The sequence below is a fragment of the Grus americana genome, chromosome 7 (genome assembly GCF_028858705.1).
Source record: "Grus americana isolate bGruAme1 chromosome 7, bGruAme1.mat, whole genome shotgun sequence".
Taxonomy (NCBI): Eukaryota; Metazoa; Chordata; class Aves; order Gruiformes; family Gruidae; genus Grus; species Grus americana.
In genome coordinates this window covers 5199676-5219051 of record NC_072858.1, presented here as the reverse complement: position 1 = coordinate 5219051, position 19376 = coordinate 5199676, and the positions used below count along the sequence as shown (strand labels likewise).

General features: G+C 37.4%; 1 protein-coding gene and 1 long non-coding RNA gene across 3 annotated transcripts; one reads left to right on the top strand and one right to left on the bottom strand.

The window, feature by feature from the left end:
• Positions 1 to 457: 457 nt before the first annotated feature.
• Positions 458 to 19206, top strand: LOC129209006 (disintegrin and metalloproteinase domain-containing protein 9-like). 2 transcript variants are annotated; one of them, XM_054832682.1, is made up of 22 exons: positions 458 to 583; positions 3813 to 3910; positions 5078 to 5154; positions 5797 to 5875; positions 6826 to 6902; positions 8199 to 8418; positions 8915 to 8980; positions 9063 to 9134; positions 9728 to 9900; positions 10342 to 10426; positions 11437 to 11558; positions 12121 to 12292; positions 13242 to 13331; positions 13866 to 14061; positions 14187 to 14292; positions 14492 to 14666; positions 15045 to 15125; positions 15717 to 15822; positions 16724 to 16856; positions 17253 to 17316; positions 17803 to 17855; positions 18202 to 19206. In XM_054832682.1, the coding sequence occupies exons 1-22, from the start codon at positions 514 to 516 to the stop codon at positions 18278 to 18280; spliced, it is 2394 nt and encodes a 797-aa protein (XP_054688657.1). In that variant the 5' UTR covers positions 458 to 513; the 3' UTR covers positions 18281 to 19206. The 2 variants fall into 2 exon arrangements, with proteins under 2 accessions (XP_054688657.1, XP_054688658.1); XM_054832683.1 differs by lacking the exon at positions 458 to 583 and adding an exon at positions 2094 to 2289.
• Positions 1193 to 14634, bottom strand: LOC129209007 (uncharacterized). Its single transcript, XR_008577953.1, has 5 exons — positions 14461 to 14634; positions 11600 to 11662; positions 10358 to 10424; positions 8427 to 8607; positions 1193 to 1480 (listed from the first exon to the last, which is right to left on the bottom strand). It is a non-coding gene; the product is annotated as an uncharacterized LOC129209007 (long non-coding RNA).
• Positions 19207 to 19376: the final 170 nt, after the last annotated feature.

The window sequence follows — 19376 nt, the reverse complement described above, 5'->3', positions numbered from 1 at the left end:
TTTGGAGGATTTCCATGTGTTCATATGCATTGTATTTTTGATTTTTTTAAAGTAAAGATTAAAAAATGGAAAACAAGTTGCAATTTCAAAGAGTAGATTGTTTTATACTAGAGATTTTTACTGAGCTGACAATAGCCAGTATAAACATTGTAAACATTGTATCCATTGGTAACAATATTTTATGTTTCTAATCTCATGATCTCACCGTGATATCAAAATCCTTTAGAATAAACTAGTTTGATCCTGGCATGGGTTGGTGCTCTTTCTCCAATCAGCATTTAAGAATTGCTGCTTTTTATTTGCAGTAAGCTGTCTAACCAGTTTTTTTGCAAGCCTAATGGATTAAATTTTACTTCCCGTTTCCTTAGCAGAGATGAAGTATCGGAGCGCTTTTTCTGTTGTTTACCTTCGGAGCAGACGGTTCTCGTTCTTCTAGTTCTGTGTAGAGCAGCTAAGAGCCAGGTACACAGCGTCTGCTCGGATACTGTAGTAGTTTCTCTGGGAATTCTAGTCATGTTAAAATACAGCCTACTTTTGTTCACTTTTGGACTCACTTTAACTGGAAAACCTTTTTGGATAAAAGGTAAGCTTTCAGGTTTTGTTACATATTCAGAAAGTTTCTCCCAAGTCTTCTTGTACTCTCTGGTCCTGATCGTAATGATGCACACCTTTCAAATCGAGTCACGGCTCTCCCCAGGTATTAGACTATTAGCTGACCTGCTAATTGAGAAAATCTTGTTCAAGAAAAAGGCATCTGGAAAATATTACAGGTTGAAGCTTTTTATAGTTGAGGTCTTTGTGTTTTTTTCTTCCAGGATGTAGTAGGTATGTAAATACACCCTCTTCCGTACAGGACACTGGTTGTGACAACTGCAGTTACTGTCATTCTTCTCATCAATAGTAAAGACTATAGAAAAAGATTTCTTCTTCAGTTATGTGAGGGAAATTCCTACAGTTTTGGTTTATTTCCTCATTGCCTCATTTCCATTTATGATTTGGCTTCACATTTTAGATTTAGATGTAACACCTGAAATATTTCTTAGAAAGTGATATTTTTATGACATGCATTAGATGTTTTCCTGCTTTTGGGTGTCAAAAAATAAATTATTAGAGCTGCATTTCCACTGTTAGTTCAACATACACTTAACTCATGAAACAGAATGGATTTTGTGATTAAAAAATTATTGGAGATTAAGAGCAAAGTCAGAAGTAAATATTGAGTGCTGATATTCTTTGCAGACTTCCACATTTTGATTGCAATGGCAGTCTTTAATGTTAAACATATGCTACCTGCACCTAGCTTTTAAAAATCCTGATGTTATCTAATAGGCAGAGATCATGATTACACTGAAGAATCCTCCTCGTTGCTTTGAATGGGTGATTCTGTGGCTTCTTTGCAATTATGAATTCCTTTCACAGAAACGTAGGAGGCTGAGGGTGACTTTGTGCTACTATGAATGAGAAGAAATCTGTTTGTTTCCTTATAAAAGAAAAATTAACGCTTTTGTTATTAAAACCCATGTTATTGTTGATTCCGTAACCTGTTTAAAAGCAATGTTTGTGTCTCTGTTAACCAACATGAATACTCAAACCAGACTGATGAGCAGACAAGACAAAAGAAGATGAATTCAAGTTCAGCCAATTTTAAAACAACATCACTGGAGATTGTTTTTGTATTTATAAAACCATTTACCTGAAACCAGATACTCAGCAGAATTCTTATCTTTAGCTTCCTGCGTTACCATGATGTTCTGGAGATAATTCTGATATTAAGTAAAAAGCTACAAACTTTTTATGGAGGTTTGGCTGTTGCTGGAACAAACAAAAGGCAGCATTAGGCAATGGGTGAGCCAAGGTTATGTGCACAGTGGGTGGCAGAACTATATCCAGAGCACAACCAGAAGTATTCCTTATTTGGGGCAAAGGGGAAAGGAATACAATTAAAGGGATTTAAGTGGGAGGAGAGGGCTGAAGGGGGAGCTGATTTAATCAAGGAAAGGACAGAAGGAAGTAGAAACACAAGCAAGCACAGGACCTAACAGTAGCTAGGCAGCGATACCACAGCAAATGGCTCTGTAACCAGTAAAAAACATTCCCCAGTGTATTTAGGGACTGAATTTATTCTTCTGGAGAAACAACATTCTCCAGTTATCTGTCTAGCAAGTTCTGAAACATCCTGGCAAAGTTGGATCCACCATTCAAAATAATTGTACTACACATCTATCAGCCACTCCTAGAGAGCCCTGCTGTGGATTTACAGATGAGCAGAGTCTTCCTGGCACCGATGAGGTGATTTCACACAGCTTGAAGGAACTTAATGCTATGTGAGATGTTAGCATGTCTTGCACAGTTGATTTTAATGGGCCAGCTACTTCAAAAATTACTGTGAGGGGACAGAAGGGTGGACAGAGAAGATAGCTGCATGGATTTTCTGTGGCACATTAAGTTAAAAGTCTAAGTCATGGAAGAAATAATGTTTCAAAAATTATAGACAAAGTTACAAAGTTAATAATCCAGAATATGTGAGAATTAAGATTGTGTTTAAATCATTCGATAGTTTTTCTTTGTGTGCTCCAGAAGACCCCAGCTTTAATGTTAAGTTACTTTTTTTTAAATCAGTTTGACCATTCCTAAACTATTTCTTCATCACTATTGTCCTGGTTTCAGCTGAGATAGAGTTAATTTTCTTTCTAGCAGCTGGTATAGTGCTGGGTTTTGGATTTAGGATGAGAATAATGTTGATAACACACTGATCTTTTAGTTGTTGCCAGGCAGTCAAGAACTTTTCAGCTTCTCACGCTGCCCTGCCAGCCAGGAGGCTGGGGTTGCACAAGGAGCTGGGAGGGAACACAGCCAGGACAGCTGACCCAACTGGCCAAAGGGATGTTCCATACCATATACCATATGACGTCATGCTCCATATATAACTGGGGGGTGGGCTGGGAGGCAGCTTGGCTCGCGAACTAGTGTTTTGTGTATTATTGTTGTTATTATTATTATTACATTGTTGTTGTCTTCCTTTTCTGTCCTATTAAACTGTCTTTATCTCAACCCACAAGTTCTACCTTTTTTTTTTTTTTTCTTTTTGATTCCCTCCCCCATCCCATTGGGGCGGGGGGGAGTGAGCCAACACTGTGTAGTTGTTTTAGCTGCCAGTCAGGTTAAACCATGACAACTGTCAAAGTAGGCATTGAATACAGGAAGGGATTTATTTTATTTTATTTTTCTTGTTCTTGGGATCTTCTATTATGTTACTGTCATATTGGTTGAGGGATTTATTGTTTAAACAATAATTAAATTGGTTTGATATTGTCTATATGAAAGAATGAGAAAAAATGAATGAGCCATTATCCCAGCTTATAATGTAAGTAACTAAGACCAAGAGTGAAAGCCAAGATTGCCAGCCAGTTTTGGACACTCTATTTAAGAAAACTTTTCCTCAAATTTGTGGGTTTTAGCACTTTACATCAGTTGTGTTTGGGGTGGTGTGGTCATTAACTATGAATAGAGTCAAAAACAGCATTTCTGCAGAGAACGAGGCCACATATATTTAGTTTAAACACTCAGAAATGAAGAGTAACTTGGCCATGAATGAAAATGTTGATTTCTGCAACTTTCCCAGCATAATCCAAGAACTCTTGTCAGAGACAGAACAGGCCAAACTGAGCATGGGCAGTCAGGTCCTGTACTGGTGAAATTCTCCATTAATGGCCAGATCAGAATGGTCTTTCGGCAATCACACTGTGCAGATGGCAACATAATGTCTTACTTATCCTTTCTGATTCTTTAGAAATTTCAAACTTTATTTTTAGGTGTATCTTCTGAACAGACATCCAGACTTTCTACCTTAGAAATAATTATTCCTCGAAGTCTGACAGGCAGAGAGAAACATCACCCATTTTTTCATGAGGTTTGTTATTCTATCTGATTTTTTTTCTTCTGATGTTGCTGTTTTTCACAATACTGTCCTATATTACATACACAATGTATGGTAAATATAGATTATTTTTGCGAAGAAATGTACCCTGCACTATCTTGTCAGATTCTTAGTGTTTTCAACTAGTTTTGAGTAAATTTGTTGCCACAAAGGTCTGTGATTTCAATCTAAGTTGGCACCTTTAAACTTCTAGTCCTGTTAACAGCCTTGTAAGACAGAAGTAGGAAGGAACATGAAGAATATTTCCATTTCCTCCAAGTCAGATTAGATGTTGAACTCAAACAAACATCCATGCTATGTTCTTTTGCTCATTGTACCCGGTCTTTGGATAACCAGAGGATTTCAAGGGCTGATGCTCAGTTTGTACAAATAGTCCCACAGAGTCGCACAGGTTCAATGAATGAGTTAAAAGAGAAAGACCTGGGCCTTAATTCTTCAGTTCTGAGGTAACTTAACTTTGTTCCAGATATCGAGTTCCATTAATGAAGTAACTGTTAATGAAATAGCCTTAATCATCTTTGTGCAAACCAATTAAGGAAGAAAGAATCTGTGAGTTGTTCATCCGGCTCCCAATAATTTACATAAGGAGTGTCACGAAACATGATGTGGTAGTTGGGCAAAGAGTGCAAATGTGGGCTGTGCCCTTTGTGGGCAACCGAGTCTGGCCACCTTCATCCAAGCTGCATCACCTCCTCTCCCCTCATGTCTGAGGACCATCTGTTCCTGAGCCTATAGAACCACAGCATGGTAGTCTGGGTTTAGCTGTACTAACACTCGGGTTTTTTGTTCTTTTAACAGCACAAGTTTTACATTTTCTTTTTTCTGTAGACTACATATTTTACATTCCCCTCTACAAATCTCTAATGGCAGACATATTTCATTTCTTGTGTAGTTTGTGTACTTTTTCATTCCGTCTTCTACATGAAAATTTATAGCTCAGTAGAATTTAAACTTTCTATAAGAAAGAGTGTGCTGCTGAGACTTTGAAAGACATGAGGGTTAGGAATGTGTACTTTGTAAATCTGGTAAATACTTAAGACATACATAGTAGTTGGACTTCTCTTGTTAAAGAAAACATGGAACTGACACAGCCAAGTAGAAAATCACCTAATTAAGTGATATCCTTTGTTCTGTTTTCAGGAGCATTCAGATGACAATCTTTCTTACTCAATTAAAACCAGAAATGGAACATACCTCCTAAAACTGAAGAAAAATAAGTATGTGATAGGGTGTTCTAAGAAATCATTCCATCTTGGGATTTAGTTGCATACAGTATGCAGAGTATAAAAATACAGACAGAAAAAATTCAGAAGAAACCATTCAAATGGCAGATTGTAGTTAATTACAAAATGACTCTGTTAAATACGGTCTCTGTTATGGTACTAGCTTGCAAATAAAAGGGAATAATATTTTTTCTAGTTGTACAGAAATTTAATTTGATTATTTTTTTATCTTATCACTACAAGATAATGGATTTCAGAAAAATCTTATGGAAAATTAGAATTCAGTTTGAAATTAGTTCTTTATTAGCAGGCAGGGGAGGGTTGTTAGCAGTGTTGTACTTGAAGAAATTTGTCTATGACTGTTGTTCCTCATTCCTGAGCCTGTAATAGTCCATGCCCTGATGCAACATAGTCTGTTCAGATCCTACTCTATGGATATTTAAGTTAAAATATTTTGAAATAACTTATTTTCCAAATAATGCAGCTCATTTTTGAGGTATTTTGTTTCATGTCTGTGGATTTTAGTAATAATTGAGCATGAGTGTGTTGCTAACAATGTAGTACTTAGTAGGATTCTTGACTTATTTCTTGCTTTCTAGACTGTTAAAAAGAGCAGTAGTTTATTTTTGTTTCCAGAAAGCTTGTTAGCGAAGACTTTATGCTATATACATATGGGGAAAATGGGAAAATGGAGGCAACACAATCAAAAACCAAGGTACTGTACATAATAAAATTCCCCTTTTGTGTAAGAGTTTCTTCAAACCAGAGAAGCCAAGCTTTATGAATTGAAGCCATACTAAAAATTTGGTAGAACTGAGGATGACAACAAGGATGTGTATGTATCTATTTTCAAAGCAAAAGTGAATGCACAACCATTAATTCCAAGTGTCCTCGTATCTCTATAATAGGACAATGAAAACTGATTACATTTTTGGCAGTGGAGAGGAAACTGCAAGTGATGCACATCAAGTATCTACAGAAGAGAAATATATTTGCTGGGAAAGAGGCTTTTGTGAATTTTTGCAATTGTAGCATTTCTGTTTAACAGGTGCCACTGATACAAAATCTAAGGTTTTATGTCTTATGAGGGATTGGGCTGTTTGTGGTGATACAGCATCACTGTTCTCCAAGGTATGAAAGGAGATACCAGGAGATTATGCCAAGACTGAATTTGAGCTATTTCATTAGGTCACCTCTGCATAGTATGCAATTAAAGGTACAATGGCAGCATCAAAGCTCGATAGTTTTGAGGTCCTGAATCAAACAAGCCCTACAAATGCTTTTGCATTAAATTTCAACTTTCAACTGCGCGTGAGCTCAGTGAGAATTGATTGGGTGCTTTATGCATCCACCTTTGAGAGGAGTCTCTTTAAGAACAGGATGAGCAATGTCGATAAAAAGATTTTGCTAAAAGATGGTGATGGGTTAAACTAAGAATGTGGTTGTTTTCTAGAACCAAGGGACCAAATGCTATTGTGCTTACTCATGTCAAGCAGTATTTTACTCCCAAGGAGGTTGGGTTTACTTTTAGAACAGTGAACTCTGTAAATTTGCAAAAGCCAACCATAATGTCATGCAAATAATAAGGCTGGTTACAAAACAAGTTTGCATTTGAAGGCAATAACCTTATTTTGCCATTAATTGTGTGGTTTTGTTGCATTTCAGACAGACTGTTATTATCATGGCACTGCTGAAGGAATTGCGGACTCAATGCTTGCTCTTAGCACATGCGATGGCCTTAGGTATTACCTCTTGCTTTTTACTTCAGGATAATTGTGCAGTACCAAAGTAAAACAGTAAAAATACAGTATTCATCATACAGCTGGAGAGAAAACAGTATCCTATCTTGCTTTTTTTTTTTTTTATATTTCACCTTTTGATGAAACTGAAACTCTTTACAGGTTTTATAGTTTCCCTAACTACCACTTTTTATTCCTTTTCCAAAATTCCCTCACTGAAAAAAGATAACATGAGAGCATCATCTAAATATAGGCAGAACATGGGCATGAACTGAGGCCTCTATTACTTGATGTGAATATCTTGACCAGAGGTACCTTTGTAGAAGAAATGCTCTCTGATTAAGCTTTTGCTGAACTTCACACACTCCTGCACACAATTCTGTTTTGTGGATGGGCATGTTTCAAAAGAAAAAACAATTATGTGGAAAAAGTTTTAACCAAATTTGAAACATTTTTTTGTGTTTCAACACAAGAAAATTACATTTTTCTGAGAAACATAAAGGGGCCAGATTAATGCATTAAAGATGGTGGTGTTCTCCCTGCAGAATTAGTCCATGTGAGTTGGCAAAATGAGATGGCATGTTCACTAAGCAGAACAGATATTTCATTTTGACTGTTCTGCAAACTTAGGCAGACTCAAATCCTCTGGTTACCTTGTGCACACATTTTTGAAGAAGTTTCTTCGCAAGATATTAACTAGAGAATTCTTGTTCTAAATGTAGTTTTGAGATTCTGGAGAACAAGATAATAGCTTCTGAAAGATTCTGGTACAGCAAATGGGCATGTACCAGGTGTTCCTGAGCCATGGACAGATGCAAAATCTTTATACTTAACTGCACTCAGCAGTCAATACTGCTGTTGCCTTTATAAACACACTGGTGATTGCTTTTAGCCTCTCTTTCTGTCTTAGAAGATACCTTTTTCTAAAATGCTAGATTACTTTAGCTGCATGGGGCTAGGAGTGAGACTAAAGATAAGGACTAAAAGAGACCATCTGCATCAGCTCCGTATCCACATTCCAGACTCATTTAGTAACAATTTGGCTTTCCCGCTTACTGATTCAAGGAGCCCACACTTGTGTACTATCAAGTATTTCAAAGATGTTCTGTTTCGTCTTTTGAGATCCTGTTGGGCATTTGAATTTACCCCCTATATTAAGATAATTTAAGATAATAATTTATTTCAACATAGTGGTATGAACAGTTCTAGTTTTTAAGCATCCAGCTGCCATTCACTCACCTAGTCATAACCACAATGGAAAAATTGTGGAATAATTTTTCATTCTTTTATGATTATTAGAGGAATCCTCTACATTGGTGGCAAATGGTATGGAATGGAACCGCTCAACACATCCAGCACATTTGAACACGTGTTTTACCAGTTGGAAGATATGCAGGATACCCCCTTCAGATGTGGTGTGCTGAATGGGACATCTCATCATGAGAAGATGTTTGTGAAGCAGTCTGTGAAATACACATTTTTATTGAACAGTACCTCTACCAGGGAAAAGCTTTTGAGGGTAAATACCTTTCTGTTTCTCTCTTGAGAGCTCCAGTCCAAGCCATCTCCTCAGTGTGTTCCAGCTGCCAAGGGTCTCCAGAACTCTTGCTTTGGCATGGTATCACTGCACGTGGCTTTGGCCTGGCAGGCCACTTGTTGCCTTCATTTTCATGGACCCCAAACTGGTGGGAGTACTGCTAAGGAAATCCTGAAACAGAAGAAGAGCAGAATGGGAATTTTGCTTGAAGCAATCCTTCAGCAGAAAAGCAGAGCTCTGCCCAAGACAGGCATGGGTATGACATGAAAGGCATGAAGCTGCCATTCAGCCCATGCATCTCCCTGAGCAGATGTGAATTACTAACATACAGATATTTATGTGGAAATCTAAGGCAAACTGGCTTTCGAGGCCACATTAAAAATACATCATTGCTTTATAAATCCATGAAATGAAAATCATAAGAAAGATAAGTAAAACCCGCTCATTATATTAACTTATTGTGCTTTCTAATTTGCAGAAGAAGCGAGCTGTCCTGCCACAGAAAAGCTATGTGGAATTATTTGTGGTTGTGGATAACAACAGGGTAATGATTTCATCCAATGCTACAAACATTTTATCAAACCATTAAATTTTTTTCTCTGATATTCTCATATGATATTTTACAGTTTTTGCTGAAGAACTCTGATCCTGCTGCAGTGCAAAAGGAAACAGTTGAGCTGATTAATTATGTTGATGGGGTAGGTCAGATAAGTTGTTGAGATTCAGTAGTTTCTACTTTATCATAGTTTTCAAAAGAACAGGTAATGCAGTAAATCTGAACAATTATTTTCTGAAACTGTATTTGGAAGTTACACAGCAATTTGTAACACATTTAAGGTACCTCATGAATCTACACAGAAGTCTTGTAGAGGTGTAGACAGAGGGAGAGATGCAAGATGTTGTTAAACCACTTCTCTGTGCTCCCAGACTTTGACTGCTCAAGTGTATGTAGTTCTTTTTTATTAAGCAAACTGTCAGTGCTGTGAACAATTCCATAAGTTCTCTGATCACCTATTCCAAATTTCTCCTCAAGAGAATTAGCTAAGGAAATGAATGAACATGGTGTTTCCAACTTCCCCAACTGAAAGATATGTTTAGGTACCTTCAGGAAGTAGATAGTCTCCAGTCATATAGTCTTTCCTCACATCAAACTGTTAATTATTCAAAGAAACTAAAGTTATATCTCAGTCATTATGTTCTGCTTAATGTTTACTCAGTAGTAGTGATGTAATCTTTCATAATTCAGTTGAAACAGACTGATGAACAGTCATTATCATTATATTACTTTCAGATGTATAGAGCATTAAACATCCAGATTGTTTTGGTTGGATTAGAGATCTGGTCAGATACAAACCACATATCTGTAATGGACGGTTCAGCCGGAGATGTACTGAGTAGATTCGTTTCTTGGAGACAGAAATACCTTCTTACACGATCACGGAATGATATTAGCCATCTCATCATGTAAGTGTTTGTTCAGTGGAAAAACTAGCTATGCTGCCAGTGTTGTTAATGTATATGATTTTGCGTTTGTTTGTGTAAACTTCACTCAGCATCCAAACTGTTTTAACCTGGAAAAATGTCAAGAAACTGTAATGAATTCTTTATAGGTAGTCAACTCCAGGTGGCTGTGCTTGAGCAGGGGGGGTTGGACCAGATGACCTCCAGAGGTCCCTTCCTGACACAGCAGATTTAGGTGATTCATCATTATTTTCAAGCTCTGTTATTCTGATGTTCATTATTTATTACAGTGAAACCCTGATATGATGATAAATTTCTTCTTGACTTCAAGAAGACCAAATCTTCATTTGCAGTATTTGTTTCAGACTCATCAGTGTTTTTTAGCAGAAATCATGAAATTTCAGCCCTTCTTTCCATACCACCTACAAACTGCTTTTGTTGCAGAGGGAGAAGCTCTTACAGTGGATCCATTGGAATGGCTTTTGTGGGTACTGTCTGCTCACAAGTCCAGGGAGGGTCAATCAGCACTGTAAGTACATAATGTTGTGGTTAACAGAAGAAACTAGCACAGGAGTTGCTAAACTATCATAGATGTGCTGCTAGTGAAACCAGGAGGTACCTGAACAGGCTTTCCCCTGTGCATTTACACAATCCAGAGTCGTAGATACTGCTATTGCCAGCCATTTTTTCTACAGAGGTACCTTCCAGAACATCTGAATCAATAATGTGCACTTTGCTGACCTATTTGGTCAAGTCACTCAGGTCTCGGAGTAAAGATGTAAAGACTTGTGCATATTTTTACACTTGTATTTAAAAAAAAAAAATCCAGTTTCTCTCTTTGTCACATTCCAGTCCATTTGGCTGATTTTTGAATAATTTTTTTATCACCTTGTTTGTAATTCAGCTAGCTGAAGGTTGTGTAAGAAAAGCCCATTCTTGTACTGTTAAGGTTCATAACCAGAGTGGTTTTGGGATGGAATGCAGCTACAAAATAATGTGGATTTTTTGAATCCTCACATGGATAGACAGTGAACATAGTGCACTCTATTCTCAAGTGTCTGGAATTCTCCACAATGCAGCTGTAAACAGGCAAGATTTTTAAATTTGGCAAAATTAGCCAGAAACTAGCTTTTTCTCCTTCACCCTTGGGACAGCACCAGTATCTCCAGAGGTTCCTGTCTTTACAATAGCGATGCCACGACATCATGGACAATCTTAGAGGCAGATTCTGTTCTTCAACTGTCTTTGTCTTTCTGTCATTGAAGACTCCATTGAAATCAGTGCCATGACTGATTAACTGTGTTATTATTCAGAATATGATCCCAATGGAAGGAATAAAAGAGTGGCAGAATCTGGCCCTACCGGAAAAAAAAAAAACAGTGACAAATTGTCTGCTCTTGTTGCTTTTGCTTTGCAATGCAATTTAGTATTCTGTCTTCATAGCCTCCGAGAGCTTTGTGGCTTGAATAAATCAGTAGTTAGAAACACAGTATTTTCTTTAGCTTCATAATTTTTTTTAACACTGATTCTCTTTATTAGTTGAATCATAACAATATGTTACGTCATGCTACAGTAGTTGCACATGAATTGGGGCATAATCTCGGAATGAAACACGACGATAAAAGGTGTCCTGCGTCCTATATTATGCACAGCACAGATAAGTAAGATTTCCAGTTATTTTATTTTAATACTTGTTATTTACCTGCAGTGATGCAGTTATCTCTTGGCCTATGTTTCTTTCAGTTCATTTGTTTTTCGGCTTCCCCTTAAGAGAAAAAGATCATATTATTTTATCTATCCATATTTGTATTAGTAACTCAGGGTAATTGAACGTTGGACAAAACTACTGTAAGAAGATGCATTCCTGAGTTCTTAGGGACTCCAAGTTAAGCTGAATGTCTTTCTGGAAAGTAATTTTTAATCAAGCATTTTTAGACTCATTACAGACAATGAATTTCTAAGGCCTGTTTTATAGAGGACACCAGAATGGATAATCTGATGGTCTCTGCCTTCTGAAAGTACTTGCATATATGTTATACACAGTATTTTTAACTTCTAGTACTGTGCTCTAATGCAAAGTAAATTAAAAATTAAGTATCTTGTCATCTCCTAACTTTACGAAACATGGTATTTATTATGGATTGACAGTATTTTAAGAGCTTGAGTTGTATTTTTTCCTGTGAGAAAACATATATAATTTTAAAAAAATACTGTGCTTTCCAGTGGATCCAGGAATTTCAGCACCTGCAGTGCTGATGATTTTGAGAACCTTATTCTAAATGGAGGAGGAAACTGCCTTAGAAATCCTCCCAAAACAAGTAATGTTTACAAAGAACCTGTCTGTGGTAATAACGTGGTCGATAACAATGAAGAATGTGACTGTGGCAAACCACAGGTAATGAATGAAATTCAACTGGATACTTTTTGTTATATCATTATATTATATTATATTATATTATATTATATTATATTATATTAGTTGTATAATACTGGCCTTTGGTATACCTGATTTGCATTAATATCTGAGGAGCTTGCCTTGCAAAGGTACGTTTTTGCAAGCAATATGATGATAAACTTTAGAAAAAGCCTAAAATCATACTTTGATTTTGGTATGAACTCAGTTAAGGGCTACTGGACTTCACTGAACTTTGAGCTAAAGCTTAAAAGAGAAGTGCATTTCAGTGCATAGTATGTGGAAATGCCACTGGATTTTGTGCTAATTTTAGCAACATGGATATTTCTGTTACATAAAAGAGACTACTCATCTATAGAGTACTTACCGGTTTACTAATTGTAACCCTTAAGCTTAGCCCACAACAAAATTACTTTTGTTGATGATATCTGCATTGTCAAAATGCCCCTCAAAGAATGGGATATATTGACTCATTCTTTAGAAAATAAAAGTGTCTCGAAAAAGACACCAATAAATGGAAAGGCTGTCAGCAAACCCTGGTTCCATTGTATAGGCCTTCTAAGTCATGAGAAGATACCAACATTTCTCTACGTCAAACTGCTAGTGTAGCGGAAAAATAAGGTAGGGGAAGGGGTGGTAAGAAGTGTTAACTAAAAAACAAAGTGTTCTGCTTGTTTTAGTGTCCATTTAAAGTGTAAATCTGTGCTATACTCCTGTGCCATTGCACATCAAAACAGATGTTTTTCTGATGACTTGTAGTAAAAAACACAGCCAAACTGTATGCTGGTTTCTGAAGGATGTCCTTCTCAGAACATGCAAGAGAGAGTGTATTTAAAGTTTTGTTTGTTTGTGTACTTGGTTTGATGATGTACTTTCCTAGCTATGTAGCAAGGTAAAACACTGTGTCCCCTTGTCCATGGCTGTTCTTCAGGAATGTACTAACCCTTGTTGCGATGCTGCAACCTGCAAACTCACTCCTGGATCGCAATGCGCCCAAGGACTATGCTGCAAAAATTGCAAGGTAGGTTATGCTTTATTAAGCTACATTGATACTAATTACTAGTATTTTTTGATGTTTAAAAAGAGTTACCATAGTAGTCTTGACATATTTTCATGTTATCAAACTACATTCACCAGTAGAGAGAGCACGTAAGCAGAGAATTTGTGTCTACAATTCTTGGCCAGTAGCTTAGAAATGGAATGTCATCTCTGTGTCATCCCTCATAGGAGGCAGGAGCAATCAGCGACTCAGAAGTATAGTGATCTCCATTAAGCAACACCAAGCTTCTCCCAAGTCTCTGATAGTTGGCTCCTTTTAATTTGTGCTTGTGTATGCGTTCGTACAATCTACCCTAGTCCTCTGCAGGCTGAGCTCATAAACTTCATAGCTAAAGCATATGAAGCTGAGGGAAGTTTTGGATATTCGTTAGGTATTGATCTGAAAAACTATTTTGTCTTTCTTAAAATCACAAAATGTTCTCAGTTGTCATTGCTTCATGTTGGAATTTCTGCTGTTGCAAACTAAAAGTAGGGTGGCATTCCTCTCTGGTTCTAGTTTAAGGTGGCAGGAGCAGAGTGCAGATCGAAAATGGATTTCTGTGACCTACCTGAATACTGCAATGGAAGCAATGCCTACTGTCCAGATGACGTTTATATCATGAATGGTTACCCATGCGACAACATGAAGGCATATTGCTACTATGGAGTATGCCAGAGTTTTGATTCACAATGTGAAGCTATATATGGAAAAGGTATGTTTATAGTTTAATGTAAAAAGACTTGCAGTCTCCTAATAGACATTTCCATTTTTTCTTTTTCTTTCTCATATTTTTAAGACAGGGTAGTGGCTTACTAAGATTCACTATGTTTTGTACAGGGGCACAAAAAGCACCTGATGTATGCTTTGAAAAAGCGAATATTAAAGGAGATAGGTTTGGAAACTGTGGAATGAGAGGTGGAGTGTACAAGAAATGTCCTGTTCAGTAAGTCACCAGCAAATAAAAGCTATCCCTAAAATCTTCAATGTAAAAAACACATTCTGTTACACGCTCTTAGAACATGAGATTTAAAAGAATATTTCCTTGAAATGCAAGCTAAAAAGTTTAACTGGATGGTGTATTTGCACTGATACCAGCTGTTTTTCTGTTCACCTTGTCTCTGAGTGTCATTCGTTCAATACAGGCATAGTCTGTGTGGCAAGCTCCAGTGCACATCTGTTAGTCTTCAAAATCTTCCTGCTTGGAGTGTGGTCAATAACGCATCTGGGGTTTTATGCTGGTCTTCTGACTTTGACTTAGGATCAGATGTCCCTGATCCTGCTCAAGTTCATGATGGAACAGCCTGTGGAGAAAATAAAGTAAGATGAATCACAGCAGCATTACAGTGAAGTTTGTAATTTTCAAAAGCATGACATAACTCTTTTATTTTTATGCCATAATATAATAAAACACATACAAACAATGAATTAGCTCTTCAAAAACTGAGATGCTACAAATTAGTGAACTACATTGTCAGTTATTCAAATTACTCCATCAAAATGCATCCACAGACTTAGGAAAATCTGAGACAAATACAGCTATAAAATTGTGAAGTACTGAATGTTTCATCAGCCCTTTTTCTTGGCAATTAAGTAAAAACTGTAAACTTGTAAACATATACATTTATACAATATATTTATAAAAGAATGGGATTTTTTGAAGTTTTGTGTTTGAAACATACTAATTACTTTTTCCAGGCCTGTGTAGGTTTTGAATGTGTTGATGCAAGTCATCTGGGCTACAGCTGTGATGTGAAGCAGAAGTGTAATGATAATGGGGTGAGTAGATGGTGTTTTCATGCCTTGTTTCTAGAAGACAGAGATAGGTGCAAAATCCCTGCGTAAAAGCAATAACCAGTCAGATGGTTTTGTTTTTTCTGACCGGTATGAAAAGTGAAGTCCACCTTTTTATCTGTAATTCATGTTGTAAACCTCTTAGCACAAATACTGAAGGACATTTCTTCTGAATTTCCCTAGGGAATTTTCTAATATTACTGAGCTGTTGAATTGTAAAAGGAAAATATTCCTTTGAGGAGGACAGTGTACTCATTCCTGATTTATGTATGTCTCTGTGAAAAACCAAAACGGAGTCCAAAGGTTGTAAAACCGAGTTCTTTGGAGTGTTATCTGTTGCAGGGGAATAACAAAACAAAGGTTAACTTCTACAGAGGATTAACTTCTGGTATCAGTATCACTCAGTGTTTTGGGGTTACTTAGGGGGATTGCTTATTCCCAAGCAATACTACGCAATACTTCTTGTTTCCACATGCAATTCTTAATGTGTAACTCCAAATATATACTGGAGGTTGAAAATGGATGCTTCACGAAGGGCGTTGTTCGTTTGACTGCTCCCTGTTGTATTGACTGTAGGTGTGTAACAACAACGGGAACTGCCACTGCAATTCCGGATGGGCGCCTCCGTTCTGTAACCAGTCAGGCTACGGCGGCAGCGTTGACAGTGGTCCAGCTCACATAGGTGAGATAGATACTGAAACCAGCCTCCCTCCTGCCCCCAGTGCCCGATAAAATAGGGGCAGTCTCTTTTCAACTAAAAGGGGGGGGGCAGTCTCTTTTCAGCTGTTTTTTTTCTGCTGCATGGGACACTTTATCATGGACTGACTTGAAGAACAAACATTATTATCTGATGTGTAGGTTTGCAGACATCAGGGAAGTTGGTCCAAGGGAGAATTTAACTTCTATTTTGTCTGAGATAAAAAGCAATACATTAAATTACTGAAATTAAAAGTAATACATAAACTACTGTTACATTTTAAAATAGATATTTAGATATCTACTTAGGTATTTAAAACAGAGTTCTGATAAAATGGATGTGATAAAGGAAGACTATAGCTTGAGAATGAAACCAGCAGCCTCTATATACGGAAAGGATCTCACAGAAATGAGAGGGGTTGAGGAGGTGCATGCAGCAAGCAGCAGTTGACTCATGTAAGAGCCACGGAATTCTGCAAAGGGAACATGAAGTCGACTTCACTGGCCTTCACACTGAGAGACCATGTGCATGTTTTGTATTTATTAATAGCTTAGGAAGATAAACAAGACGTGTAGATCAACTGTGGGTAAGCAAATACAAATTAATTTGTCTGCTTTGGAATTTTTGAAAAAATACATGGAAAAGGAAAAAGTTTGTATGTCATACAACATGGGGTGGGTAAGGCAGAAAGAACTTGTGATAATGTAAGGCCAAATCCTACTTTTCTGATCATAGCATTCTATAAATTTCAGTGGACTTACTAGTTTTAATCTATAATTCTGTGAAGATTGTATTTTTTACAACAGAAAGATGTTTTTAGCAGAAAAAATGCTTTAATATGAGGTTAAACGAGATTACTATCTTACATAACTTTCTTTTTTTCTAGATACATCACTTCGGGATGGTCTGCTTATTTTTTTCTTCGTTGCGTTGCCAGCAGTAGTTGTTACTGTATTAGCAGTAATTAAGAATGATGCAATAAAAAGAAAGCTTTGCAGGAAAAGTAGAAGACAACACAGGTATTTTACTTACTAGAAATGCGTATTTCAATACCTGAGAGCATGCTGCAGGTTAATTTAGCAAGCCAGATAGACTATTTACCTATACAAAGAATTCCATACCTCCTAAAAGAAAAGACTTCCCTGCTATTAGTAGTAGTAGGTAGTTTAACAGCCAGTACCCTGCTATTAGGTGGTTTAATCCAGATACTCCAGTTGTCAGTTCTCAACCATTTTTTCCCAAAATACATTGCACTTCCCTAACTGATATCAATAATTGTATTGCATGGACAGAGGAGCAGAGCACACTGAAATTATTTGCCAAGGCCAGAAAGGGGTGGAGTCAGGAACAGAATCCAGATCTGAAGGTAATTAAACCAAATGGGGATTTGCCTGATGACGTGGTTTTTATTTCAGGGATAACAATGTGCAGCAATCAAAGCAAAATAACAGACCAAGTGACAACACAAGAAATAATCAGGTAAGATAGATGCATACTTGCGTTACTTCATGTTGAGTAATCAAAATTATACAGTGCCTTTTCTCTAATGTCATTACTGACAACATTGGGGCTTTTTTGAAACCATCTGAATTTCCAAGTATTTAAAATAATTTATAATGTGTTAAGACAGGAGTTCTCTTTGGGTAAGTTTGAGCTTTACTGCCTGCCCTGTCAACACAGGCTGTGAGTAGTATGGGATGGAACAGGCTGCTACTTAGCAGAGCTGCCAAAGATTGAACTCTGAATTCTGTGGCCAAATACCAGAGAAGCTGCTTAGCCAGGCTGTAGATCTAGTTCTGATAAAACAAAATTAATTATCAAAACAAAATGTTGCAAGAGAATATGAAGAATGTCACAGGAAATGAAAATTAGTTCTAAAATGCCACTAGCTTAATACTGAATAATTAGCCACACTTTGAAATCTGGGTGTTTTGTTACCTTGATATTCTGTGATAACTTTTCCAGCCTGCCACGTCAAGTCCTGATTCTTTTACCATATCGCATCTCCCTGGCTCAAGGTTTGTAGTATTTAAAACCTTCTTTACTTCACGTTTGCTATGTTTACATTGCTGTATCATTGTAAGTGAAGTTCCTAATGTCTTGTGTCCTGCCTAGGAGGATTTTTCATTCAGCATAATATGAGATAAAATAGATTAAATGCTTGAAGGAGAAATGCTGTTTTACTGCTAGAAAACAGCATAATGGGGCATGTAAATGCTACTAGGGAGAGGGAAAGGGAGAGGGACAAGCAGAGAGGGTTAAATATATGTATAAATGCTAGCAACTGTTTGATAAAGAACTAGTTTAGAAATACCAGTTGTCTCAAGTCATGAAATACTTCACCAAATGTTTTCCACACTTCAGGCAGCCAGCACAAACCCAGTTTCCCGCAGTTCATTCAGGACCTCAGCGACCTGCAGTCCCGCCTAGACCAGCTGTCTGAAAAGTTTCTCGGGAACCCTCAACCAACGCTGACAAGTAACTGATCTGAAAAAATTAAACATTGCAATCCTCCAGTCCTCTCATTGTGCAGCCAAAACACCTGAAAGCACGTACCTCTGGAAAAAACTTGATGCTAAGAGACACTGAACAGAGATTTTGTAATGTCCCATTAATTTGCTAATTGCTGCTGGCTGTATTTGTGCCTCTTCTACCTCACCTCTTGGGTTTTTTACATTGGAAGCCTGAAGTTCAACTCTTTGGTTAGATCAGAGAACAGGACTCTTGTGAAGTGCAGCCTTACTTGCAGGCCAAAGAGAAGTGAATTGTTATTTACAGACATAATTTATTCATCTCTCATCATACGCTACTGTGAAAATGAGAACGTAGATGGACCTTTTGGGAAGTCTGCAGTCTGTCTACCTCCCAGACCTGCGTTCCTTGTCTGCAGCGCAGCCCTATCAAAGCTGGGATCTGGATCCCATCTCTTGTTTCCTACTAGCTGCACTAGTGTCCAGTTTGGGGAGTTCATAAAAGTAACCACATAGAGGGACAGCAGCAACGGAAAGAAAACCTGTAGAGATGGAAAGAACCCCTTTGCTGATAAGCAAAGACAGACTCACTGGCAAGCACTGTGGATACTGGGCAACCTGTACATTGGAGAGTAGGTCACACACTGGCTGTGTTTGCATGCCAACTTTGGGAATAGAAAATCAAAAAAAGAGTGAATAAATTATGGAATTGCCTCGCCACGAAAATACTTCTCATCCCTTATATGGTCATTTCACAGAAGAGCTGGACAAAAGGACCCACAATATATCACAGGCAAAAAACCTGCTTTGGCAAGGAGTGTCTTCCAAACAAGTGTTGTCTTTCTTATTTCCTTAGAATCTTAAATTGTTATTATCAATTAAATATTCCTATCATTTAGACCTTATTAACAAGCATATTACAATACAATTTAACATTAATCATGAGTGTCAGCATACTTAGCAGTATCTTGATTTTATGGCCATCAAAAAAAACCCATCGCTGGGCACAGCCGGGATCACTCAGCCGTCTAACGCTTCTGGGTGCACTAAAATCCATTATTCAATTTA

Coding starts and splice junctions, on each gene's coding strand:
- LOC129209006 (XM_054832682.1), top strand. CDS start 514: ATGTTAAAATACAGCCTACTTTTGTTCACTTTTGGACTCACTTTAACT. Junction 14,293..14,491: donor TACAAGAAATGTCCTGTTCA/GTAAGTCACCAG, acceptor CGTTCAATACAG/GCATAGTCTGTGTGGCAAGC. Junction 17,317..17,802: donor ACAACACAAGAAATAATCAG/GTAAGATAGATG, acceptor TAACTTTTCCAG/CCTGCCACGTCAAGTCCTGA.